This window comes from Nerophis ophidion, linkage group LG02 (genome assembly GCF_033978795.1).
Source record: "Nerophis ophidion isolate RoL-2023_Sa linkage group LG02, RoL_Noph_v1.0, whole genome shotgun sequence".
Lineage (NCBI taxonomy): Eukaryota > Metazoa > Chordata > Actinopteri > Syngnathiformes > Syngnathidae > Nerophis > Nerophis ophidion.
Window position 1 is genome coordinate 61708046 of NC_084612.1, and position 24563 is coordinate 61732608.

The window sequence follows — 24563 nt, forward strand, 5'->3', positions numbered from 1 at the left end:
TCATTATTTACAACTCATGCGGTATAGAGAGAGAGAGAATGTGACATCCCCCTCTCATACTGCAGGGGGCCCTGTTGCAGCACTGTCTGAGCTAATGACTTGCACCGCCAGTGCTGCATGGGAGAGCGCCTCGGAATACCAATGATTTTTTTTTTCTGCTTTGCATCAGTTCAGCTTCCCCCTCCACCCCAGCTTCCCTCTCATCCTCTCTCGTTTCATCTCCATCCAAAATGTTCTGCCCATTGACTTCCACCATCCACCTGTTTTTGACCCGGCATTGCTCTGATTTTTGCTGTGTCTCGCTGTTTTCATGTCTCAGGGGCTGTCAGCCGTTGCAGGTCTGGGCTTCGTAGTCGTTTGTCACACCAACCCGAAAGGGAAAGATATTTTACTGGTTCCAATCTTTTTTTGTTTTTTTGTCTTTTATGAATGCTCTGCTTTTTATTTGTGGCTTGGTCGTTTTTGTGTTTTGGGACGGTTCTGGTTATCCCTGTTTGCAACTTTTCCATTCGCTCTGTCACCGTATTAGCAGCTTCACAGCTTCACAGCACCGCCATGGAGTCCTTACCTGACCTTGACTTTAATGGCGGGTCTTTGTTACTTAAGCAGGATTCGACATCCCCTGTTAAAGGCGTCACAACTCCCAGTGACACAGTGTAGAACATGTTCTCTGTCCCGTCGCTGTTTGTCATACATGAAACTAGGATCAATAAACATTAATCACTCTGTCAGGGCTATTTGTTACAGCCTTCAAAAATTAAGCAGAGCATAAGAAAAATCATCATTCACGTTGCCGTAATTGCGGACAGCTTTGAAGACACTAACGGGGAGAAATTGATTTGCATTGGCCACTAAGCATTATATGTCACACTAGATGTGGGATAATCATTCTTTGTTGTGCAGCTCTCTCTCTCTCTCTCTCTTTAGTTTTGATGTTCTTCTAGTGTATAGATTTGTGAACAGTCAGACCTCCGAAGTCATAAACACCTTTCGTTTTAAGTTAAAGTTAAAGTACCAATGATTGTCACACACACACGAGGTGTGGTGAAATTTATCCTCTGCATTTGACCCATCCCCTTGTTCACCCGCTGAGAGGTGAGGGGTGCAGTGGGCAGCAGCGGTGCCGTGCCCGGGAATCATTTTTGGTGATTTAACCCCCAATTCCAACCCTTGATGCTGAGTGCCAAACAGGGAGGTAATGGGTCCCATTTTTTATAGTCTTTGGTATGACTCGGCCGGGGTTTGAACTCACAACATACCGATCTCAGGGAGGTATCCAGCACCTGGTATTCCCAGGCGGTCTCCCATCCAAGTAATAACCAGGTCGGACCCTGCTTAGCTTTCGAGATCGGGCGTGTTCGATAGTTTTGTGACACGAGTTCACGTAAACATTTTTCAATTAGTTGTTCCCACTCCAAATGAGTACATCTGTTAGACAGTCATATGGAACAGAATTCACACTGAACAAAAATATAAATGCAACACTTTTTTTGTTTGTGCTCCCACTTTTCATGAGTTGAACTCAAAGATCTAAAACTTTTATAATATACACAAAATACCTATCCCTTTTCTAAATCTGTGTTAGTGAGCATTTCTTCTTTGCCACACCTCACATGTGTGGCATATCAATATGCTTATTAAAGAGTTTGATTATTACACAGGTGTGCCCTTGACTGCCCACAATAAAAGGCCACTCTGAAATGTGCAGTTTTATCACACAACACAAAGCCACAGATTTCCCAAGTTTTGAGGGAGCGTGCAGTCGGCATGCTGACTGCAGGAATGTTCACCAGAGCTGTTTCCCGTGAATTGAATGTTCATTTGCGGACAAAAGACCGTCTCCAAAAGCGTTTCAGAGAATTAGGCAGTACATCCAACTGGCCTCACAATCGCAGACCATGTGTAACCATACCAGCAGAGTGCCTCCAGATCCAGCAGGAACTTCTCCATGATCGTTTGAGACCAGCCGCTCAGACAGCTACTTGCAACAATGGGTTTTAATCACTAAATATTTTCTGCACAAACTGTGAGAACCCGTGTCAGGGGAAGCTCATCTGCATGTTTGTCGTTCTCATCGGGGTCTCGACCTGACTGCAGTTTGTCGTTGTAACCGACTTAAATGGGCAAATGCTATTATTTGATGGCGTCTGGCACATTGGAGATCTGAGAGTGAATTACAAAATCATTATAATTTTTAGTTTAGTGTGACTTCAGAATTTTCATTTTGATATTCTCTCTCGCTGTTAAAAATAACCTACAATTAAAAATATAGACTTAATTTCTTTGTTAGCAATCAAACAATGATTTTCCGCCACTGTAATAAAATTACTTTGTAATTTTTACTTCCCTGTTCTATGGTTGTCATCACAGTTTTCCTCTTTGACAAAAAACACACACGACCCTTGTCAAATTGATACTTGAAACTTGAAGTTTTCAGAGCTTTTGCAATAAAGATGGTTTCGTTTGACCTTTGAGGGATATTTTTCCTGTGGTTTTATGACTTTGAGGAGGTTTGACTTTATTTATATAATTATGCTGATATATCTTCTGTGTTGTCATCCCCCAGATAACACCACAGGCAAGACGTACATCATGATGGAGTCTCGGCTGGGCGCGTTATTTAAATCGGAGAGCGAGTACATGCTTCTGGACAAGTAAGTGTAAAAGAGCCTCTTTTTTTCCCCAATATGCACAAGAGTGAGTCATTAATTCCTTTTTAGATGGGCATAATTAAACACACCGGTCTTGCTTTCTTAGTTGCTGGCCTGAGCGGAAATAACAGCACAGTGCATTTATATGATATTACACAAAAAGCGACAGCATTAAATTGCAGATAAAAACAAGCAAATACTACTATATTGCCAAAAGTATTTGGCTACCCATCCAAATGATCAGAATCAGGTGTCCTAATCACTTGGCCCGGCCACAGGTGTATAAAATCAAGCACTTATGCATGGAGAAGGTTTCTACAAAAATGTGTGAAAGACTGGGGCGCTCTCAGTGATTTCCAGCGTGGAACTGTCACAGGATGCCACCTGTGCTACAAATCCAGTCGTGAAATTTCCTCGCTGCTAAATATTCCAAAGTCAACTGTCTGCTTTATTATCAGAAAATAGAAGAGTTTGTGAACAACAGCAACTCAGCCATAGAGTGGTAGACCACATAAACTGACAGACAGGGGTCAGTGGATGCTGAAGCGCATAGTGCAAAGACTTTCTGCACAATCAGTTGATATAGACCTCCAAAATTCATGTGACCTTCCAATTAGCCCACATACAGTACGCAGAGAGCTTAATGGAATGATTCCATTGCTTTAGCTGCATCTAAGCCATATTTCACCAAGTCCAATGCAAATTGGATGCAGTGGTGTAAAGCATGTAGCCACAGTGGAGACGCCTTCTCTGGAGTGATGAATCACGCTTTTCCATCTGGCAATCTGATGAACAAGTCTGGGTTTGGAGGTTGCCAGGAGAACAGTACATTTCGGACTGTATTGTGCCGAGTAGGGATGATGTTTGATAAGGAATTGAGTTTGAGCCTATAATCGAATCCTCTTATCGAACCGATTCCTTATCGATTCTCTTATCGAGTCCAGATAGGTTGTTGTATTGGGAAAAAAACACACAATATTTGGTTGAACAAAAGCTCACTTTTATTATATAAGAAAAAAATGTAATCTAATAAATAAATAAATAAATATTGACTGTTACCTTCCCCCCCAAAAAAATAAACATAAATATTGACTGTTGTTCATGATATGAAACTGTGATGTATTATACTGTAAGTGTGTTCATGTTCCAAATAAACTAAAGAAATAAAGAAAGCACTAGTTTATCAGACAGACTTGCAAACTCTGTCGTGGTGTAGATTACAAGATAACGTTAACGTTATCAGACACATACAGAAAGGCTCACGTTAACGTTATCGTTAGCCACTGACTATGCTTAGGTAATGTTAGTCTAGCTAACATTACTGCTGTCCTGGTTGACATAAGAGCTAACTTGACTACAAGTGAGCAGATATGAAAATTAACCGTCAACAGTTAACGTTAGTTACTCACCGGCGTCACCGCCACTGTAGCTGGGACTTGGGCTGCTGGCAGAAGAGGGGCGTTCTTCGTCGTCTCTGCTGCTGCTTCTCCATGTGTCGAAGACGAGACACGATTCTCGAACTTTAAGGTTATGCGCAGCCTGCTTCCTCGTTTTTTTTTTGTGAAATTAAGCCATGCCTTAGAGCGCTTTTTCCGGTCCATTTTTGCTGCTTTTCCTATCTGTGCCTAATGACTGAGCTACGTGACGTCATTTCTTGTGATGTCAAACGGGGCATTTCTTGTCGGAATGGGATTCGTTCCTAGTGACTCGAATAAAAAAACAACTCTTTTTCTTTACTATAGTGGTCTCGATAACGGGTACCGGTTCTCAAAAAGGGATTCGAGTCCGAGGACTCGGTGCTTTTATCGAACAACCGGGAAAACTGGTTTCGAGTATCATCCCTAGTGCCGAGTGTGAAAATTGGTGGAGGAGGAATTATGGTGTGGGGTTGTTTTTCAGGGGGTGGGCTTGGCTCCTTAGTTCCAGTGAAAGCAACTTTGAATGCTCCAGGATACCAAAACATTTTGGACAATTCCATGCTCCAAGTCTTGTGGGAACAGTTTGCAGCGGGCCCCTTCCTCTTCCAACATGACTGTGCACAAAGCAAGGTCCATAAAGACATGAATGACAGAGTCTGGTGTGGATGAACTTGACTGGCCTACACAGAGTCCTGACTAGAACTCGATGGAACACCTATGGGATGAATTAGAACGGAAACTGAGAGCCACGCCTTCTCGACCAACATCAGTGTGTGACCTCACCAATGCGCTTTTGGCAGAATGGTGGGAAATTCCTATCAACACACTCTGCAACATTGTGAACAGCCTTCCCAGAAGAGTTGAAGCTGTTTTGGCTGCAAAAAGTGGACTAACATCATATTGAACCCTATGGGTTAGGAACGGGATGGCACTTTGTATGTGAATCAAAGCAGGTGGCAAAACTCTTTTGGCAATAGAGTGTATCTTTTTTTGACTGGTTAAAACATTTTATTATGACTCTGTGAGCCGCAGAAGCTGCAAATGAGCATAAATGCTATTACTGCATGAACCACTGAGCCTAAGTACTTCTACATAATAATGTGTAATTAAAATGAGTGAACACTTTGTGAAACCAGTAAATAACTTGATACAATTATAATAAAACGTCTTTAGGTGCAGTGCACGCTTGGTCTCCTGTGGGATTGTTTTCTAAGTTTGGCTTTTTCCAACTTCTTCTTCCCCTTAACTGTTTTCTGAAAAGTTTTAATACGCTTTGTGCAATCCCTGACATCCAACTTGAAGTGTGTTCCCTGCATTTCCAGATTTCCTGGCAAAACACTGAGGGGAAAGAAATACAAGCCTCTTTTCAATTACTTTGCCACGGTTTGTAAACTCTGTTGCTCTGTCACATTTTTTATGTGTTGTCATAAACTAATCCTACCTTACTCCCAGATTACGTCACGTCTTTATGCAAATGTACCTTTTTTCCATTCACTTTTTGTCTAGTGTGGTGACAAAGGAGCATTTCAAGTGGTGACAGATAACTATGTCAAAGAGGAGGAGGGCACTGGAGTGGTCCATCAGGCACCTTACTTTGGAGCCGTAAGTATGGATTTGAATCTGTTTGATCATTTTTAGCTGTGCAGTGTTCAATACTTGTATTGAATACGCTGTACAAGTGGAGAAGTCACGCTACTGTATCACAGGTGTCCCGTCATTGCTAATGGAGTTAGAAGACCTTGTCCAATTGTGAAGCAAAATTAAAATGAAATCAAGTGGAAATTGATAGAGTATATGAAACTAAGTTCTTGGGAATAATAATTGATCATAAATTGTTGGAAACCGCAGATTGAATATGTAAAAGGAAAAATTCATTTTTTTTCTTTATAAAATAAGACACATGCTGAATAAGACATTTCTGCATATGTTATATTATTATTTTATTTTTCCATATCTAACATTGTGTTGAAGTTTGGGGGAATGTTTATAAAAAAAACAGACCCAATAGTTCAACTTCAAAAAAGGGTAATTAGAATAATACAAAAAGTGTGCTACTATGAACATACCAATCCATTATTCATAAGTCCTTATGTGTTAAAATGTTCAGATATTGTTTATAAAAACAATGGAAATTGTGTTTCGAGTCAAGAACAGCCTTCCAGCTTGTATTATTTATGTTATTTAAATTAAGAGGAAAAAAATATTATAAGGGGGATATGGATTTTTAAATATGTAAAGTAAGAAGGAATATACACTACAAATGTATTTCAGTTTTAGGAGTTAAATGGTGGAACAAGCTTAGTGCTGAGCTGAACACATGTAGATCTTTGTTAAGGTTTAAGAAATCATTGGAAGGTGAAATAATGGAAAATTATGAAATATAGCAACAATTACTTTCATCCCATTGAATTTTTTACTTTGATGTTCCAGGCAATCTAATTTTCAGTTAATGTATAGGATAGGCAAATATAAGTCTCGGCTTCAGCCTATTCCTTTTTCCGTGATTCTTTTTCTTTTCGTGTGTGTGTATGTGTATGATTGTTAATATTTATAATCTGTGCTGTTAAATTGATCACACAAAATGGTTTATTATATGACCGAAATAAACTAATTTCATTCATTGAAGGTGGCAGGGCTGATTCAAGGCTGTAAGCAGCTGTCTATGCTTTACTGCCACCTACTCAGTGGCCTAATGGTTAGTGTCCGCCCTGAGATTGGTTGGGTTTGAGTTCATACCACGGCCGAGTCATACCAAAGACTATACAAATCGGACCCATTACCTCCCTGCTAGGCACTCCGCATCAAGGGTTGGAATTGGTGGTTAAATCACCAAAAATGATTCCCGGGCGCGGCCACCGCTGCTGCCCACAGCTCCCCTCACCTCCCAGGGGGTGAACAAGGAAATGGGTCAAATGCAGAGGACAAATTTCACCACACCTCGTGTGTGTGTGGGACAATCATTGGTACTGTAACTTGAACTTTAACACAGCCACATCCCAGCCTATTTACCAAATAAACTGTCAAACCAAACCCTAACAAGCATTTCTAAAATGTTTTCTAAATGCTGCAGTATTAATTTAAAAAAATGACATTCCTGGGAAAAAAATGGTCAAAATGAGGAAAGCACCAATTTAATATATCTATGAATTTCTTTTTTGCTCTAAAGAAGTGAAAAAACTAACACAGATTTACATTTTTCTGCACTCATGTTCTCGTGACAAGAAGCCAAATGACCCCCGTTAGCCATCCAGGGTGTTTAAATACAGAACACATTTACAGTTCGACCACAATTAGATCCATCCTTCCTTACTATTAATTGATTAACATGGACCCCGACTTAAACAAGTTGAAAAACCTATTCGGGTGTTACCATTTAGTGGTCAATTGTACGGAATATGTACTGTACTGTGCAATCTACTAATAAAAGTTTCAATCAATCAGTCAAAGTCACACAGTCGTTGAATTTCAGCAGTGTTTGTTTCAGTTCGCAAAGGGGATCTAGCCAGACACAGAATTCAGTAAGGAGTCATAACGTGTCTTTAGGGCTTACGAGACAGCATGCCAAGTCATTGAGTAATGACTTATTTAGAATTTAATCTACTTTGTGGAAATGATTAGGAGAGGAAAAATACCCTAATGAAAATGATGGCTATTACTATTGAGGTAATGTCACTATAGAGACACAATCTTACATTTATGAAATCAGTTTTGTGCTGAGGTCAATGATGTTTGTGGCGGTGACTCACCGTGTGAAGGAAATTGGTTATCATAATCAATTTTTTCGTTGTGTAGGACGATCACAGGGTGTGCACCGAATACAACATCATCCAACGAGACCAGGCTCCTATCTGCCCGGTGGATGCCTCCGGCTGCTTCACTTCAGAGGTTTCCGACTTCGCAGGACAGTATGTCAAAGTGAGTAACACGTCAGGACATTGACCATAAACTCCTTAACAGTATTGAGAGCCTCTTAGATTCAACATTAATTTTTGCACATTTTTTGCTCACAGCTAAGATGACTAATGTATTTTCCGAATTATAAGGCGCATTAAAGAAGTCATTATTTTTTTTCTAAATGTAGAACACTTCCTTGTGGTGTACATAACATGTAATGGTGGTTCTATGGTCAAAATGTTGCATAGATGATGTTTAACAAATGATCTTCAAGCCGATTTCTGACAGTCTCTTCCGGATGTGCTGATTTGTGGGTGCACTTATTTACATGGCTCACCTTCGGCATTGTCTTCTCCCTGTCATCTTTGTTGTAGCGGTGTAGCGTGCAAGGACGGAAGTGGAAGACGTTAACTGTTTTAATGACATTCAGACTTTATTTAAATCAATAATGAAGCAGCATCTCCTCATCCGGAAACAACAATAATACCGGAAATGTGTTCCGTGAAAAACCGTGCGACCGGAACTCTCTAATAACTAAAGTTCCTTGGGTGAATAATGTAAACTCACTAGATCAGTATGTTTTAGTGCGTTCATGGCCAGTTTACTGACAGATATAAGTAAGAACTTTACACTACTTTATATTAGAAATGGTAACAGCAGAGGGTGGATGTCCCATAACAAGTCGAGAAAATGAAGCTTATCGACTACGGACTTCAAAGGCGGACACGCGCAACTTTTCAGGATTTATGCAGATCCCAAATACAGATCAGCAGGTACCAGAAGGTAAGAAAAGTTGCTTTTGCATAATATTGTAAAACAAAACGCCAGATAATTTCTTACCTTATACACACACCATAATACTCGTATGTTGAAGCACATCAAGTGGTGCAGCTTCATAGCATACCAAAGTCGTACTAATACATTTTGATAGTTTTTTAAGCGCCGTGTGTAATGTTCAATATGCTCAATAGAACATATAAAATGTTGGTGTTATTTACTCAAATCATATTGCCATTATAGTGCAGTCTACACATATTTCTGTTTGACTGCCATCTCCTGGTCACACTTATCTTTACACCATGTACCAAATAAAAGTGCTTCGAGGGCGGTAAGCAGAACCAGAATTATTCTGTACATTAGGCGCACCGGGTTATAATGGCGCGCTGTCAAGTTTTGAGAAAGAAAAGGATTTTAAGTGCGCCTTATAGTCCGGAAAATACAGTACTTCCTTTCCCCGCTGCTCTCCGTTTAATATTGTCTCAAAAATAATTTCTATCAAAACGTGATTTGAGAAAAACACTACGTCTATTTTACTGATATTGAAAACCTCTAACCAAAGAGTTTTTTGTATGTTTGTGTGGCCGTGAACGCGTCCCTGGTCGGCGCCAGGGACAGAGAGCGCATATGAAAGACAGAGCGAGTGGCTGCTGTTGTTTGGGTGACTTTTTGTGTTGAACTTTTTTTCAGAATCAGCTACTTTGTCAACAGTGGATGCGATTGTCTTCTCATGCATTGTGGTAGCAGAGCGGTGCATTAAACAGTGTCCAAGCTGTGCGTCCATTGACTTGAATGGGGGAAGTAGGTCGTTCAACTGCAGCCAAACTAGACAGTTATTGGATAAATCCTCGTCTTTGTCCTGCCCATCGGACGCTGAGCGTCTCTGTAAGTGAATTGAAAGTGTTTTTGGCCTCGGGCGGTCAGGACGCTGAGTTGCTGCATGATGATTGGGAGATCTGTCTCAGGCTGAATCCCTTTTTGATTTACATCATAGTAAGAGAATCGGTGATCTTGAAATATAAACTGCCAGAGTATTTTTCAAATTTCATTCCATTGCTCCGTTATGATATGGATAGTTATACAATACTCTAAGTGACGTTCTCTTGTAAAATATTGTGTATTTTATGTTATTGGAGACTGTACTTGTGTTTTAGAGAGTAGCTGAAAATTAGCTTCCACTACTTGAAAGAGCAGCAGCAGCCACTGATTTACAGTAATTTTATATATTGGAATGTCGCAATTATTGTTGTACAGTATACCGGTATTGGTATAGTACCACAATACTAATGAATCATATTCGATACTATACTGCCTCTAAGAAGTACCGGTCTCGCACCCCCCGTCCTCCATGGCGACACATAAAGTAAGTTTCTTACAAGTATCATCCCTGCAGGAGGAGAAATAGCTAAACATGCTTCACTACACACCGGCGTCATAATATAAACAAACGCCATCGGTGGTTCTACACCTGACATCGACTGTAATGATACCAAGTACAGGAGCGTATCTTATTCGATACTACTATGATTACATTGACATTCTTTAGCATCACAAAATCTTTTTTCGTTTTTTAAAAATGTATGTTTATAAACTCAGGAAATATGTCCCTGAACACGAGGACTTTGAATATGACCAATGTATGATCCTGTAACTACTTGGTATCGGATTGATACCCAAATTTGTGGTATCATCCAAAACTATTGTAAAGCATCCAAACAACAGAAGAATAAGTGAGTATTACATTTTTACAGAAGTATAAATAGAACATGTTAAAAGAGAAAATAGCCAAGTAGATTAATCATTAATTTTGTACCATTTGTCTTTAATAATTTTGACAAAATATGTTACTGCATATGTGAGCAGCTAAATTAGGAGCCTTTGTTTGCTTACCTACTAATAAAAGAAAAGTTGTCTTGTATGTTCACTATTTTATTTAAGGACAAACTTGCAAAAATAAACATGTGTTTAATGTACCGTAAGATTTTTTAGTTAAATAAAAGCCAATAATGGCATTTTTTGTAGTCCCCTTTATTGAGAAAAGTATCATTTTGGTACCGGGACAACACTAATAGCAATATTATGTGGATATACTGTACCTTCTATCATGTTTCTAAAAATATGTTTGTAGTCAAGAGGTTTACTGGTCTTGCAATACATTGAACAGTATTGGAATATGTTACTACATGGTTACATTTCATTAAGAATATAAGTTATATCGTTTACACAATCTTATTTTATCCAGTTTTTCTGACAAATGTGTTTCTTCAATTAAACTTGTAACACATTGTTCACTCTAGTAATCATTCCCCCAACTACCTAAAATTGTGTTGTTAAAAAAATAAATAAATTCACACACCGAAAGTTTGAAAAACCCTTAGGGAAGATTCTGAAGTAGCCAGTAGGGTATCGTATTTTTTGCATCAATGGGTCGCAGTAATCTGAAAAGTCTAGACCGTTTCTGTAATTCGATGTTGTATTATGAAACAATGGCACATTCTTCAGCCTGCAACACCCAAAAGACCAGCATGTAGTTGTGCTGGAGAACCCGTTGCCATGGCACACTTGTTTTCCTGGCCCACTCAATCTTGCTATTGTTGAATGAAATACCCATTGTTTAAGTGATAAGTATTTGACCTAATGCTGCAAAAAGAACAGTAGTTGTCTTTTAACTGACGCTAATAGTACATCATTAGCTAATAACGTACAAACACCATAAATTGATTAACGTGGACCCCGACTTAAAGAAGTTGAAAAACTTATTCGGGTGTTACCATTTAGTGGTCAATTGTACGGAATATGTACTGTACTGTGCAATCTACTAATAAAAGTTTCAATCAATCAATCAAACACTCACTGTCCAGTATGAGTTCCAGCCATGTGGAATGTCCAAAAAACGCAGAAATCCAAATATTTAAACATTCAAAATATCACTTCTGCGTTAAAAAAAAATTAAATATCAAACATTTTTTATCCAAACAAAAGTTGTTGAATACTCTGCTTGTTGTCGCCGGCCTTCGCTCTCCAAGCCACAACGTTGACGGCTTGTTACTTTATTAATAATCATATTTGAATTATTACAATCCGACCACTGCTAGTTTTGAACGAGTCGTACTTCCAGAATATATATTTGTAGCCAGCGAGAAAGTGTAATTCTGACATGTCGGATACAAACAGAGGTCACAACACCGGAAGTATATCACCAGAGAGGGTGTGGGTATAGCGTAGAGTTGCCAAATGGGAAACGTTTTCTGAGGTCTCCTCATGCACAGCACAGGCCAAAAGTTTGGACACACCTTCTCATTCAATGCCCTTTCTTTATTTTCATGACTATTTACATTGTAGATTCCATCCATCCATTTTCTACCGCTTGTCTTTTTTGGGGGTGCTGGAGCCTATCTCAGCTGCATTCGGGCAAAAGGCGGGATACACCCTGGACAAGTCGCCACCTCATCGCAGACATTGTAGATTGTCGCATAAAAAACTTTGAATGAACACATGTGTAGTTATGTACTTAACAAAAAAAGGTGAAATAACTGAAAACATGTTTTGTATTCTAGTTTCTTCAAAATATCCACCCTTTGCTCTAATTACTGTTTTGCACACTCTTGGCATTCTCTTGATGAGCTTCAAGAGGTTGTCACCTGAAATGTTTTTTACTTCACAGGTGTGCTTGAAGCTCATCGAGGGAATGCCAAGAGTGTGCAAAGCAATATTCAGAGCAAGAGGTGGCTATTTTGAAGAAACTAGAATATAAAAAACATACTTTCAGTTATTTCACCTTTTTTTTATTTAACTCCACGTGTTCATTCATAGTTTTGATGCCTTCAGTGACAATCCACAATGTAAATAGTAATGAAAATAAAGAAAAAACATTGAATGAGAAGGTATGTCCAAACTTTTGGCCTGTACTGTATGTTTGTACATTACATTTTAAATGATAATAATGTTAGTAAATGCCCTGTGATGAGGTGGCGACTTGTCCAGGGTGTACCCCGCCTTCTGCCCGATTGTAGCTGAGATAAGCACAAGCGCCCCCCGCTACCCCAAAGGGAATAAGCGGTAGAAATGGATGGATGGATGGATGGATGTTAGTAATTTATCTTCTTAAAAAGACAAACAATTCTGTCAAAAAGACAGCCAAAACAGGTTGGTAGATGAGAATACATCTAAAGGTAAAATATAGTAATAATAATATAATATAGCTCCGAATTGCAGAAAATGTAGTCTTGATTTATAAAAAAAAAAAATTGCAGCACCTAGTGCCGATAGAAATGTTCTTCTTTTTTTTATTAGTTTTCCTCTTTTTTTCTCAAAATGTGCTAACATGCCTGGAGTCTTAAGACTATCTTTTTTGGGGTTCTATATAAAATTACTTCAGTGACTAGGGAGGGCCACACAAAAAAGTCCCACATCTCTGGCAACATAAAGAGTGTCTCTTACAGCCAGGAGAGCTTGCAGGTCAGCGTCTGTGGGGGTGGTAGTGGTACAGAGCCTGTCTCAGTCCCGAGCCCCTCGATCCTCCTGGGACAGGATCTGCGAGACTGCCATTAAGTTGGTAACTCAGCTCCACCTGCACCAAACTAACAAGAAAGAATAGATTCAGGAGCTAAATGTCAAGTTAGCGGGTTTCTCATTCATGGGTGATAACTATTGTACTGGTATTAGTGTAAAGAGCCTTAATGGCCAGAACTATCTCATTTGCAATACCATAGCGGGGTAGAATGATAAACGTTGCCTCTCTGTTGACTGAATCAAAGGCTTTCTTGAAGTCAACAAGCAGTAATGTAAGATCTTTCTTGGTTGAGGAACTAGCAGGATTAGGATAACGCTGCACAGCCGAAGGCAGGGCTCGAGAAGCACACTGAGCAGCTTGTAGCAGAGATGCAGTTCCTTAAAAAGCTGCATGATGAATAGGTGGCTGACCTATTGAAACAGCGGACTCCCAAGATCACTGTCGAGTTAAATAAAGTGTGTCCTAAACTCGTGGCCAACCTACCCAACACGCGGACAGAGATAGAAACAACATCCAGGAGGATTAGAAGTGGTACAAGAGCAAGTTTGACACTCTTAAGCAGGACACTGGCAAACATGAGGATCAAAAGACCATTACAACCCTGCATAGGCAGCTGACACACATCTAGAGCTCGATTGACACCCTCTGGGCTCGTATAGTCGGCCTTGAGCTGCACCTAGGACATAGAGGTGTTCCATATGGAGAATACGGGGATCCTGAAAGATGTCATCGTACTCTTGGGAACCCAGTTCTGCGAGACCAAACTTGAGATGACCAAGTGTTTTAAAGACTTCCAGGCACTTCTTCACACTAAACTTAAGCTCCAACTAGAGATCACCACCTTCAGGAAGCTTCTAGAAGGGAAGGAAGTGAGGCTGGGAGTTACCCAAGATGTGTGATTTATCAGATAAGTGATTCTTCACAGGCATGCAATTCCACAGAAGACCATTATAGCAGTGTAGTGTGTAGAGAGAGCATCACCAATTCTTATTCCCTACCTCACCCTGCATACTTGCCTATCAAGGAAGGATACAAATCTGACAAGCAATTCTATGGAAATGAAGGGAAGCGTGTACCCAGCCCCCCCAGTCACCTTGACCTCATTTCCCAAACACATTCCCTTGCTTCCCAACCTGTCCTGGTCCTTACTGCGTCATATTTGACACTGGTTCTAAAAATAACCCCTTTTCCATTTAGTTGCTTCTTCTGTCCCCCACCCCTCACTCCATTTGTCATATTTGGCAGCCTTAATGTCTCTTTTGTCCTACCTGATACCGTTTCCCTCTATTTGTAGTCTCTGTCCTCAGTACATATGTCACTTCCTTCAGCTTGTTTCGCTGTTTTGCAGTCAGTGCTTTGTTTGATCCAAGTTTATTAATCAAACTTCAAAACTCTGTTGAGCAGATGTAAGCTAATAAAAATTAAAGTGAGTGCATACTTAATGATTAGTTTTGTTGTGCTCACCTTTCTTCTGATGAGTATATCCTCTTCAGTTCCCCTTTTGTAATCTTAGGGCCTCGTTTGCCCTTTTTTATAATAGATGTGTAGATTGAGCTTAGTGGGTTATCTCAAAAAGAATTAGAACATTCCATATTTATTCAAATATAAGACAAATACTAATCCTATTCAATATAAGTTAAATGGTTGATTAAATAAAAAAAATATGTCTTTTTAGATATAAGACAACCCTCTTTTTAGAAAACAATATTTGGTAGATTGCAATACAAAAAGGATATATATTGTTGGAAATGAGACGACCCTCCATTCAAGAAAAATAATGTGGTAGATTGCATTACAAAAAAAATATATTTTCGAGGATACAAGGTGACCCTTTTTTTCAGAAAAAATGCAGTTGATTTAATAAATACCAAAAAAATAATAAAATAAAAAATAAAATAACAAAATTGTGTATGTATGTATGTGTGTGTGTATATGTATGTATGTATGTGTATATATGTATGTATATATATATGCATGTATATATATATGTGTGTGTGTGTGTGTGTGTGTGTGTGTGTGTGTGTGGGAATGTATATGTGTGTGTATACGTATGTGTGTTTATATGTATGTATGTATATATGTATATATGTGTGTGTGTGTATGTATATATATATATGTATATATGTATATATGTGTATACATATGTATATATTTTATCTATACAAATAGGTGTGTTTGTGTGTGTGTGTGTGCGTGAATGTGGAAATAGTGTCAAAGTGCTTTAAATACCCTTGAAGGTAGAAAGCGCTATACAAGTATAACCCATATATCCATCCATCCATTTCCTACCGCATATATATTTATTCGAAAATTTAAGACATACCATTTTTGGGGAAAATACTGTGTTTATTAAGAAAAGAGTCAAGAACAAAAAATATCTATTCATTTTCTATACTGTTTGTCCTAGGGTACACCCAGCCATTTGCGAGGCACATAACCAGAGGCAAATAATCTTACTCACATTCACACCTATGGACAATTCAGGGCAGGGGCCCACTGAATTGTTTTGCCCGCCAAAAAGTGACCTCTTTCTGACGTACTACCTACCCCTACCACCTCATATATGACGGTATGGGGGTTAAACTTCTCACTCATGGGGCTGTTGTATGCTTAAAATTGCCATGTTTTGCCCATGGCCATATTTATTTATAGAATCAAACGCTTGATCAGATCATGTGGCCGACAAAGAAAACATTTTTATATCTGTGAAATAACTGGTAGATTGTGATAAAAAAAAAAAAAATTCTTAGCTGCTGGGCAGTTTTTGATGTCTTTTCTCATCTCGGGTCATCATTTCTAAAACTGTGGGTGGATTCGAAGTAATACATTGCGTAAGCAAGCAAAAACCTGAGTATGTGGGTACGGACGAAAAAATCAGATTGCACACTTGTACGCACTGCTCTCATTATAAATCACATCTGCAGGGAATTGCGGTAAGAATAGTTCCCACAAGTCCCCAGTGCCCTTCCACTACTCTTCCCACAATTATTCATATAAATGGTCATGCTAATTAGCTCATGAATATTGTTAGACCATCAAAGGAAGATGGACATGGCGACTGCAAAAGAAGACTGCAATATCTTTAAATTGGTGCTTATTACATCAAGTACTGTAGCACAATTATATTTTGGAGAGCTAAGTATTTTCATATTTAGTTGAAATAACAACAAGAATGGCAGTATTTGACCAATCATGATGACCAATCCGCTCTATCGTGACTGAGAACTGTTGTTAAAATGAATAAAACATGTTCACATTTTAGTTGTCAGTTTGCCTGCAATGGAGTCAATACTAGAGCGTTTAAAAGGGGTGATTGTAAAATTTAACGACGCAGGACTAAATTTAGTCAAATGGTTGTCTCAGTTAGAGGGACACATGCATGAAACACACTACCAGCTCATTATTTAGTGTTTCAACTATTCAACTTTTAGAAAAATAGTGGTTAATGACAAACCATTCTTGTACCCATGTGTAATGTACATGCTGAGCTGTACATCTTGTGTTGTGTACTTGCCAATATCTATTGTAAATGTACGTATGAGATTGCCTGTAAATATGTGTGATATTGTCTTTAAATGTGTTTTTATGGTGCCTGTTAGGACAACAGATGAAGTTTAGCTATTGTAGCTAATTCTGGCGTATTTACTGTGATGCTTTGCTCAAATGTTGATCAATATGCATTATCCTAATCCAGGAGTCGGCAACCCAAAATGTTGAAAGAGCCATATCGGTGCAAAAAAATACACATACCTGGAGCCGCAAAAAATGTAAAGCCTTATATAAGTGTTATAATGAAGGCAACACATGATGTAAGTGTCTATATTGGCTATATTAGACTACTATCAAAATGACTATGTGTCGCAGGCTGATGCACGTGTTCGTTGACCGAAATGTTTAAATGTAATATTTATTTTACACATTTTTACAACATTGGAAAACATTACTAAAACAGAGGCTTTTCGGTGGGTGTAATAAATCCTGGAAATTAGTGGCTTAGAATGACCAAAGGTATATAGATGTGTGTTCATGTTGAAGGAAACGGAAACTACAAATAAAATGACATCAAATATACATAATATACGAGACATAATGATGCATTATGTACCCACAGTTAGTATAAATAGCATGTTAGCATCAATTAGCTTGCAATCATGCTCAATGCTCACCTTTGTGGATTTGCACACAGCATACAACGTTTGGTGGACAAATCGAGACAAAGGAGGAGTGGCATAAAACACGTCTTTCTGTGGCAGCATCAAAGAAAGTTGTACATGTAAACAAAGTACAGTGAAGCATGTTTAATGTAAACAGTGGGATTTCCAACAATTAGGAAGTTAAAGTGTCATTTGTTATGTTTTTCGTCCTACAGAAACCATATAATAACAATAAATATATTTTTTTTGTAATTTTTTTCCATCTTCATACATTTTTTAAAAAGCTCCAGGGAGCCACTATGGCGGCGCTAAAGAGCCGCTTGTGGCTCGACAGCCGCGTGTTGCCGACCTCCATCCCAATCAAATAAAACTATTCAATTCAGTTCTTTGTACAAATAATGTATCATTTGTTTTTTTGTCAAGTAATGCAAAGCAGATGGTCTCTTGTATGACATTAGTAAATTCACCATCCTTCTGGAAAGTTTGGAGTTCGCTCTAGTTAGTGAATTTTGAAATCTAGGGTTGACATTGCACTCAACATAACATTCAGAGTACATGTTAAACAAATCACAAAAACAGTCAATTTTGATGTCCAACATTTTAGACAGGTGACACCTTTCATGACACTAAACGCTGCAAGGATGTTCTTGCATTGAAGGTTTTTTACACATTGAATATTGCATAACAACTTGGTCTTAATCAAACCAATTGACTCTCTTTTTATGAAACTATAAGAATTTTAGATAACCAACATCCATTTAATTGTTGCATTGTTTTAAACAAACATACATTTTTAAACTTTTTAATAATTGTATTCTTTTTAAAAATGCATGCCTTGTTTTTAAAGTTCTGCATGAACTTGACGCACCCCCTTAGGATGAGTTTATTACACTAAAAAGTGTGTGGGTGGGATTGGCACAGGCGCAACAGCTGGAGGAGACTGAGGTTCCCTATTGATGTACACTTCTCTGTCAGGGCAACTAAATATTAGAACGCTCTACCACTCACCATCAGAATATCACAGACATGCACGACGAGCCTTAACAAGTGGATGGAATTTAAGCAAGTCTGTGACCACTTGTACCATGTCTTTTTTAATGTGATGTTTGTTTTATTTTTTAGTTTAGTCTTTAGTCTTTATTTGAAGGGACAATGCACAAAAACATTAAGCTCAAAGACAGCTATGTTCTGTACTAGATTATAGCTAATTTCCACCTGCAGTCCCTGGCTACCTAAAGTAAAGGGATACAAAAATCATGCAATAAAATTATGACAATAAAATCATACTATAGTATGTAATCAAATGAAGAAAAGTCCTAAAATGGCCTTTCATGTACACATACTTGATATACAATACAACCACACCTCATGTACATCATCACACAAAGACAATACATACTCTTTTTTTTTTTTTTTTTACATCAGAATCTGAATCATACATATTTTATTAATACTGTCATCATTTGTAAAAACAACCATGATTTTAACAGACACACCTCACAATTTACAACAAAAATGCTCTCATGGATAAATATAATACACATTAAGTTGATCTGTCAAACATAGTGCCCACCTTAGTGACCGTGTGAGCAGCTTTATTGCTCCAAAGCCACTTTTTAACTTCAATTGTGAATGAACAGTAATCTTTTATTTGTGCTTCTGTATTTGTTCTTTTATTTCTGTTACCTGCCTGGGGACAATAGATGTAAATTAGTAGTTGCGCTATAATCTGGCATTTTTGCACCTGTATTGTTGCAGATGATCATTAATATGCACTGTACCCCCAAAAAAGTATTGTACTGCAATCCATATTGTTTAATCTTTAGTCTCAAAAATAATACTTTTCACTGTGTGGCCACACATAAAGTCAAATCTACAACACCCAAAACCAGTGAAGTTGGCACGCAGTGTAAATAGTAAATAAAAACAGAATACATTCTCACATACATTTGCATAATCCTTCTAAAATTAATGTCTATTTTGGTTATTATAGGATGCTGACAAGAATATCATCAAGTGGCTGAAGGAGAATGGTCGCCTGGTCAACGCCAGCTCTTTCAAACATAGTTACCCCTTCTGCTGGAGGTAAGGCATTGATGGACTTAGTCGCAACTCACCAATTTATGAGAACATTTACATAGATATTAAAAAATATATATGTAAATACATATCAATTAATACTTATCAATTAATCATAGTTAATGTTAATCCTTCCTCTGCTGTTTTCTGTTACTAAAGTACTTAATGATTTAATGTGATTAAGTAAAATAATAATTGGACACGTGCATATATTAGTAGCAGTTAAACATGTCCCTAACTGTAATGTAACAATCAATTAATTCGATTAGCAAAGAGCTTTGATTTATATTCTACTGCTTTGATTAATCATGAGTGTTACTAATAAAAGTTTATAAAATCCAGGATTTATGGAGTGCGTGGATCTTTAAAATATGCAGACATTGGAGCGGTGGCCTGGGGGTGCTGTGATCTGTATGGTGGTCAACAGCGGACATCTGCCCATCCCTCATCTGATTTAATATTTTTTTAAACATGCTCACATCATAAAAGTGCAATATCAATTTTGATGATGTACTTGTAAAACAATTTTCTTTTTAGACTTTTTGTTTTGTTAATACGCATTAAGACTATAAAGTGTGCTTATTCCGATTAATCAAACAAACTGTTGATAGATTACTTGAATTCTTACATAATTGATACCTGCAGCCTTTGTGTAATGTGTAATGTTTTGTTCACCCAACAGCCTCAAGTTGATTTTTTTATTTGTAGGTCAGACACGCCCCTGATTTACAAAGCTGTGCCCAGTTGGTTTATCCGGGTGGAACACATGGTCCAGAAACTTCTTGACAACAATGGACAATGTTACTGGTGAGACTATTTTTATATAACATGCGATGAGTAAGTGCTGCTCAGGAATCAGTCAATCCATTGCTAAAATGTCCATCAAAAAAAAAACAACAACAGGAACTATCGTATTTTCCCGACTATAAGGCGCACTTAAAATATTTTTTTCCCTCGAAAGTCAACAATGCGCCTTATAACCTGGTGCGCTTAATGTATGGCATAATTCTGGTTTTGCTTATTGACCTCTGAGCAATTTTATTTGGGACATGGTGTAATAAGTGTGACCAGTAGATGGCATTCACTTATAAGAGATACGTGTAGACTGGAATATGATGACAAAATGACTCAAGTAAACAACACCAACATTTTATATGTTCCATTGAAAATATAGAACATTACACACAGCGCTCAAAAATCTACCACAATGTTTTAGCACGACTTTGGTAAGCTATGATGCCGCACCGCTTGATGGATTGTCGGCGCATTATACATAGGAGTATTATTATGGTGTGTGTGTAAGGTAAGACATATCTGGCGTTTTGTTTCGCAATATTGTGCAAAAGCAACTTTTCTTACCTTCTGGTACCTGCTGATCTGTATTTGGGATCTGCATAAATCCTGAAAATTTGCGCATATCCGCCATTGTAGTCTGTGCTGACAACGTAGTCAATAAGCTTCTTCTTTTTCCCTATCTTCTTGTTATGGTATATTTATCCTCTGCTGTTGCGGTTTTTTATATAAAGTGGCGTAAAGTTCTTACTTATATCTGTCAGTAAACTTGCCATGTAAGTGTGAAGTGAGGTGAAGTGAATTATATTTATATAGCGCTTTTCTCTAGTGACTCAAAGCGCTTTACATAGTGAAACCCAATATCTAAGTTACGTTTAAACCAGTGTGGGTGGCACTGGGAGCAGGTGGGTAAAGTGTCTTGCCCAAGGACACAACAGCAGTGACTAGGATGGCGGAAGCGGGAATCGAACCTGCAACCCTCAAGTTGCTGGCACAGACGCTAAAACATACCAGTGTAGTGAGTTTACATTATTCACCCAAAGAACTTTAGTTATTCGAGAGTCACGGTCGAACGTTTTTTTGTGGAACACATTTCCAGCCTTGTTGTTTCCGGATGAGGAGATGCTGCTCAGGAATCAGTCAATCCATTGCTAAGATGTCCATTAAATGATTGAAGTAAAGTCTGAATGCCATTAAAACTGGTAGCTCCATCTTTTGACACTTCTTCCACTCCCGTCCTTGCACGCTACACCGCTACAATAAAGATGACGGGGAGAAGACGCTGCCGTAGGTAAGCCACGTAAATAAGACCAGCCACAAAACGGCGCATCCTGAAGTGACTGTCGGAAAGCGACTTGAATATGATCTGTAAAACATCATTTATGCAACATTTTGACTAAAGAACCACCATTACATGTTATGTAGACCACAAGGAAGTGTTTTCCATTTAGAAAAAATAAAAAAAAGACTCCTTTAGTTGCGCCCCAGTGTGCCTTTTGAAAAACAGATCGAAAATAGACCATTCATCAGCTGTGCCCCTTATAATCCGGTGCACCCTATGGTCTGGAAAATACAGTAACTGTGCAGGATGCTACATAGGGATAGCAGGATGTGGAGTCAAAGTCTGCATGATGGCTTGCCAACCAAGTTGTATTACCCCAGGTGCTCCCAGTGCTCTTTTCTGAGCTGCTGGTAATGGGACTGTCAAACTGAGATGAATGACTAGTCGCTAGGAAGGTGAAAAAACACACGCACACACACATACAAAGGCCAAGACTGACGCAGACACCGCTACTGTATAGGATACATTTCTATCCTCTGGGGCTAAAAGCATTGAAGTTTACATTACATTAAGTTTACAGCAACCAACCATCTCTGTGTATTTTATTTAAATTTACAGTGTTAAAAGTATTTTGTTGTGTTCCAGAGTGCAGACATGTAAATATAATGTACAGTAGTATCTCAAATTTCACAACCACTCTCGTAAGCGAAAACACATGCGCTGGCCAAAAAAACACATTTAAATCAGTTTATACCGTGCTTGTCCCCCCCAAAGCGCCACAATATGACATGTATCATGCCTTTTGAAAACAAAAACTTTTTATCTAAAAGCATTGTATAAAAACAATACCATATTCACAGATTATACACAGATACTACATTCTGTGTTACCAGAGCCTTTCTATTTTTATTGTATTATATTTTAACTTTGCTACTGTTTATTGTCCTCCTTTTCCTTTGCTGCTACAGACACTTAATTTCCCCAAAGAGATTAAGTTTTTTTTATAACATACAATAGAAGGTACTCCAAATAACTCCAGTAGTTTTTATAAAGTGAGAATGTGCAACATTTACTTTGGAGAGTGATTGAGGTTTGTGGTGAAGTTGGTTTCATGCTGGTGGTTGGTTACTGTATCCGTCTCCGTAGTTGCAGCAGCAGTTTCAACTCACTGTTCAAGGACTGTTCTGTCATGGTGCGGGGATTTCCTACCATGATTGCTGCTCTGCATGCTAGTCATTTATATTTGGAATAATTTTTGCAGTGTCTTCTACAGGGATGTACAGTGCAGACCAAAAGTTTGGACACACCTTCCCATTCAATGTGTTTTCTTTTTTTTCATGATTATTTACATTGTAAATTGTCACTGATGGCATAAACACTATGCATAAACACATGAGGAGTTGTGTACTTAACAAAAAAGGTGAAATAACTGTAAACATGTTTTATATTCTAGTTTCTTCAAAATACCCACCCTCTGCTCTGATTACTGCTTTGCACACTCCTAGAATTCTCTCGATGAGTTTCAAGAGGTAGTCACCTGAAATGGTTTTCACTTCACATGTGCGCTTGAAGCTCATCGAGAGAATGCCAAGAGTGTGCAAAGCAGTATTCAGAGCAAAGGGTGGCTATTTTGAAGAAACTAGAATATAACATATGGTTTCAGTTATTTCACCTTTTCTTGTTAAGTACATAACGCCACATGTGTTCATTCATAGTTTTGTTGTGACAATCTACAATGTAAATAGTCATGAAAATAAAGAAAATGCAGTGAATGAGGAGGTGTGTCAAAACTTTTGGCCTGTGCTGTATTATATTGTTAAGATTGCATTGATACTGATATTCATCAATACTTTTATTTATACTATATGTAATTTGGGTGAAACAAAGATTCAAAAAGATGTTAAAAGATTTGTTTTTTTTTATTACATTTTGTATAACCGCAAGAAAGGGTAACACCAGCAACAGCATGCAACATCTCACAAAAGTTGCTCAACACCTGCTTTTTCAGCTTCAAGCAAGTCAGCTAGGTTTGCAGTGCAAGGTAATTAAAAAAAAAAGAGAAGTGCCTCAAAATAAACTGTTCATGTTTTGCCATACCTTAAAGGGGAGAGCTCTTATGCAAAACCAACTTTTCTTACCTATTTGTACCTGCTGCTGTGTATTTGGGATCGTTCAACTTATATTCAGTTGAATATAAGTTGAAAAGGATTTGCAAATCATTGTATTCTGTTTTTATTTACCATTAACACAACATGCCAACTTCACTGGTTTTGGGTTTTATATGAGGCAGTCTGCCCCACAACAAGAGGATAGAGAAAAAGAAAACTTTTATTGACTACACAGTCGTACTACAACGCAAAGGACTTTGGGTACATTTCTACCATCCATCCATTCATCTTCTTTCGCTTATCCGAGGTCTGATTAATGGCAAATGGATTAATGGCAAAAACGTCGCCAATTTGGGCAAATTCCAAACATTTTGTTTCCCAGAAGTGTGACTGAAGGCAAAATTGTTTCATAAATATATCCGTAATGTCTCCATGGTTTGATTATTTGATTTGTGTTGCTCCCAAATCCACAACAGCGAGTACCAATAGGTAAGGAAAGTTGGCTTTACATATTTGTGCCCCTTCAAGGTCAGGACTGTATTTCTTTTGATGTTTCTATACAGTGTGTCCAAAATAATTGCACATTAATCAGTAACAACCAATTCTTGCTGAAATAATGTGTAAACTGTACCTGTCTGGCCGAAGCTGGACTATTGCGTCAGTTAAAAACTCCATATCCATTTAAATGTTGTTGGAATGTAGGTCAATACATCTTTTAATGTTCAATGTGATGCCTATTTAATGTTGTAGCTACTCAGCTTTTCATGTTTCAATGAAATTATATTAAAAATGTTGCATGATAGAAATATTAACGTATTTTTTGTCCACACATATATTGCAGTTTGTTGTTGAAATATCTCTGAAGAGTTGCAAACGGAACAAAATCATTTGATTA

General features: G+C 38.1%; 2 protein-coding genes across 2 annotated transcripts in view; both read left to right on the top strand.

Annotated features, from left to right (window-relative positions):
• iars1 (isoleucyl-tRNA synthetase 1) overlaps nucleotides 1-24563 on the top strand; it is a 118987-nt gene that overhangs the window by 22266 nt on the left and 72158 nt on the right. Inside the window, exons 8-13 of the mRNA XM_061888025.1 lie at nucleotides 2567-2654; nucleotides 5392-5452; nucleotides 5576-5671; nucleotides 7862-7984; nucleotides 19401-19492; nucleotides 20195-20293. Of these exons, the coding sequence (XP_061744009.1) occupies nucleotides 2567-2654; nucleotides 5392-5452; nucleotides 5576-5671; nucleotides 7862-7984; nucleotides 19401-19492; nucleotides 20195-20293 (559 nt within the window). The remainder of the gene's footprint in view (nucleotides 1-2566; nucleotides 2655-5391; nucleotides 5453-5575; nucleotides 5672-7861; nucleotides 7985-19400; nucleotides 19493-20194; nucleotides 20294-24563) is intronic.
• LOC133535434 (keratin, type II cytoskeletal 7) lies at nucleotides 8556-14512 on the top strand. The gene is given in 5 exon segments (XM_061875272.1): nucleotides 8556-8580; nucleotides 13183-13295; nucleotides 13553-13757; nucleotides 13760-13931; nucleotides 13933-14512. Coding segments are annotated over 5 exon segments (735 nt in total). The 3' UTR covers nucleotides 14153-14512.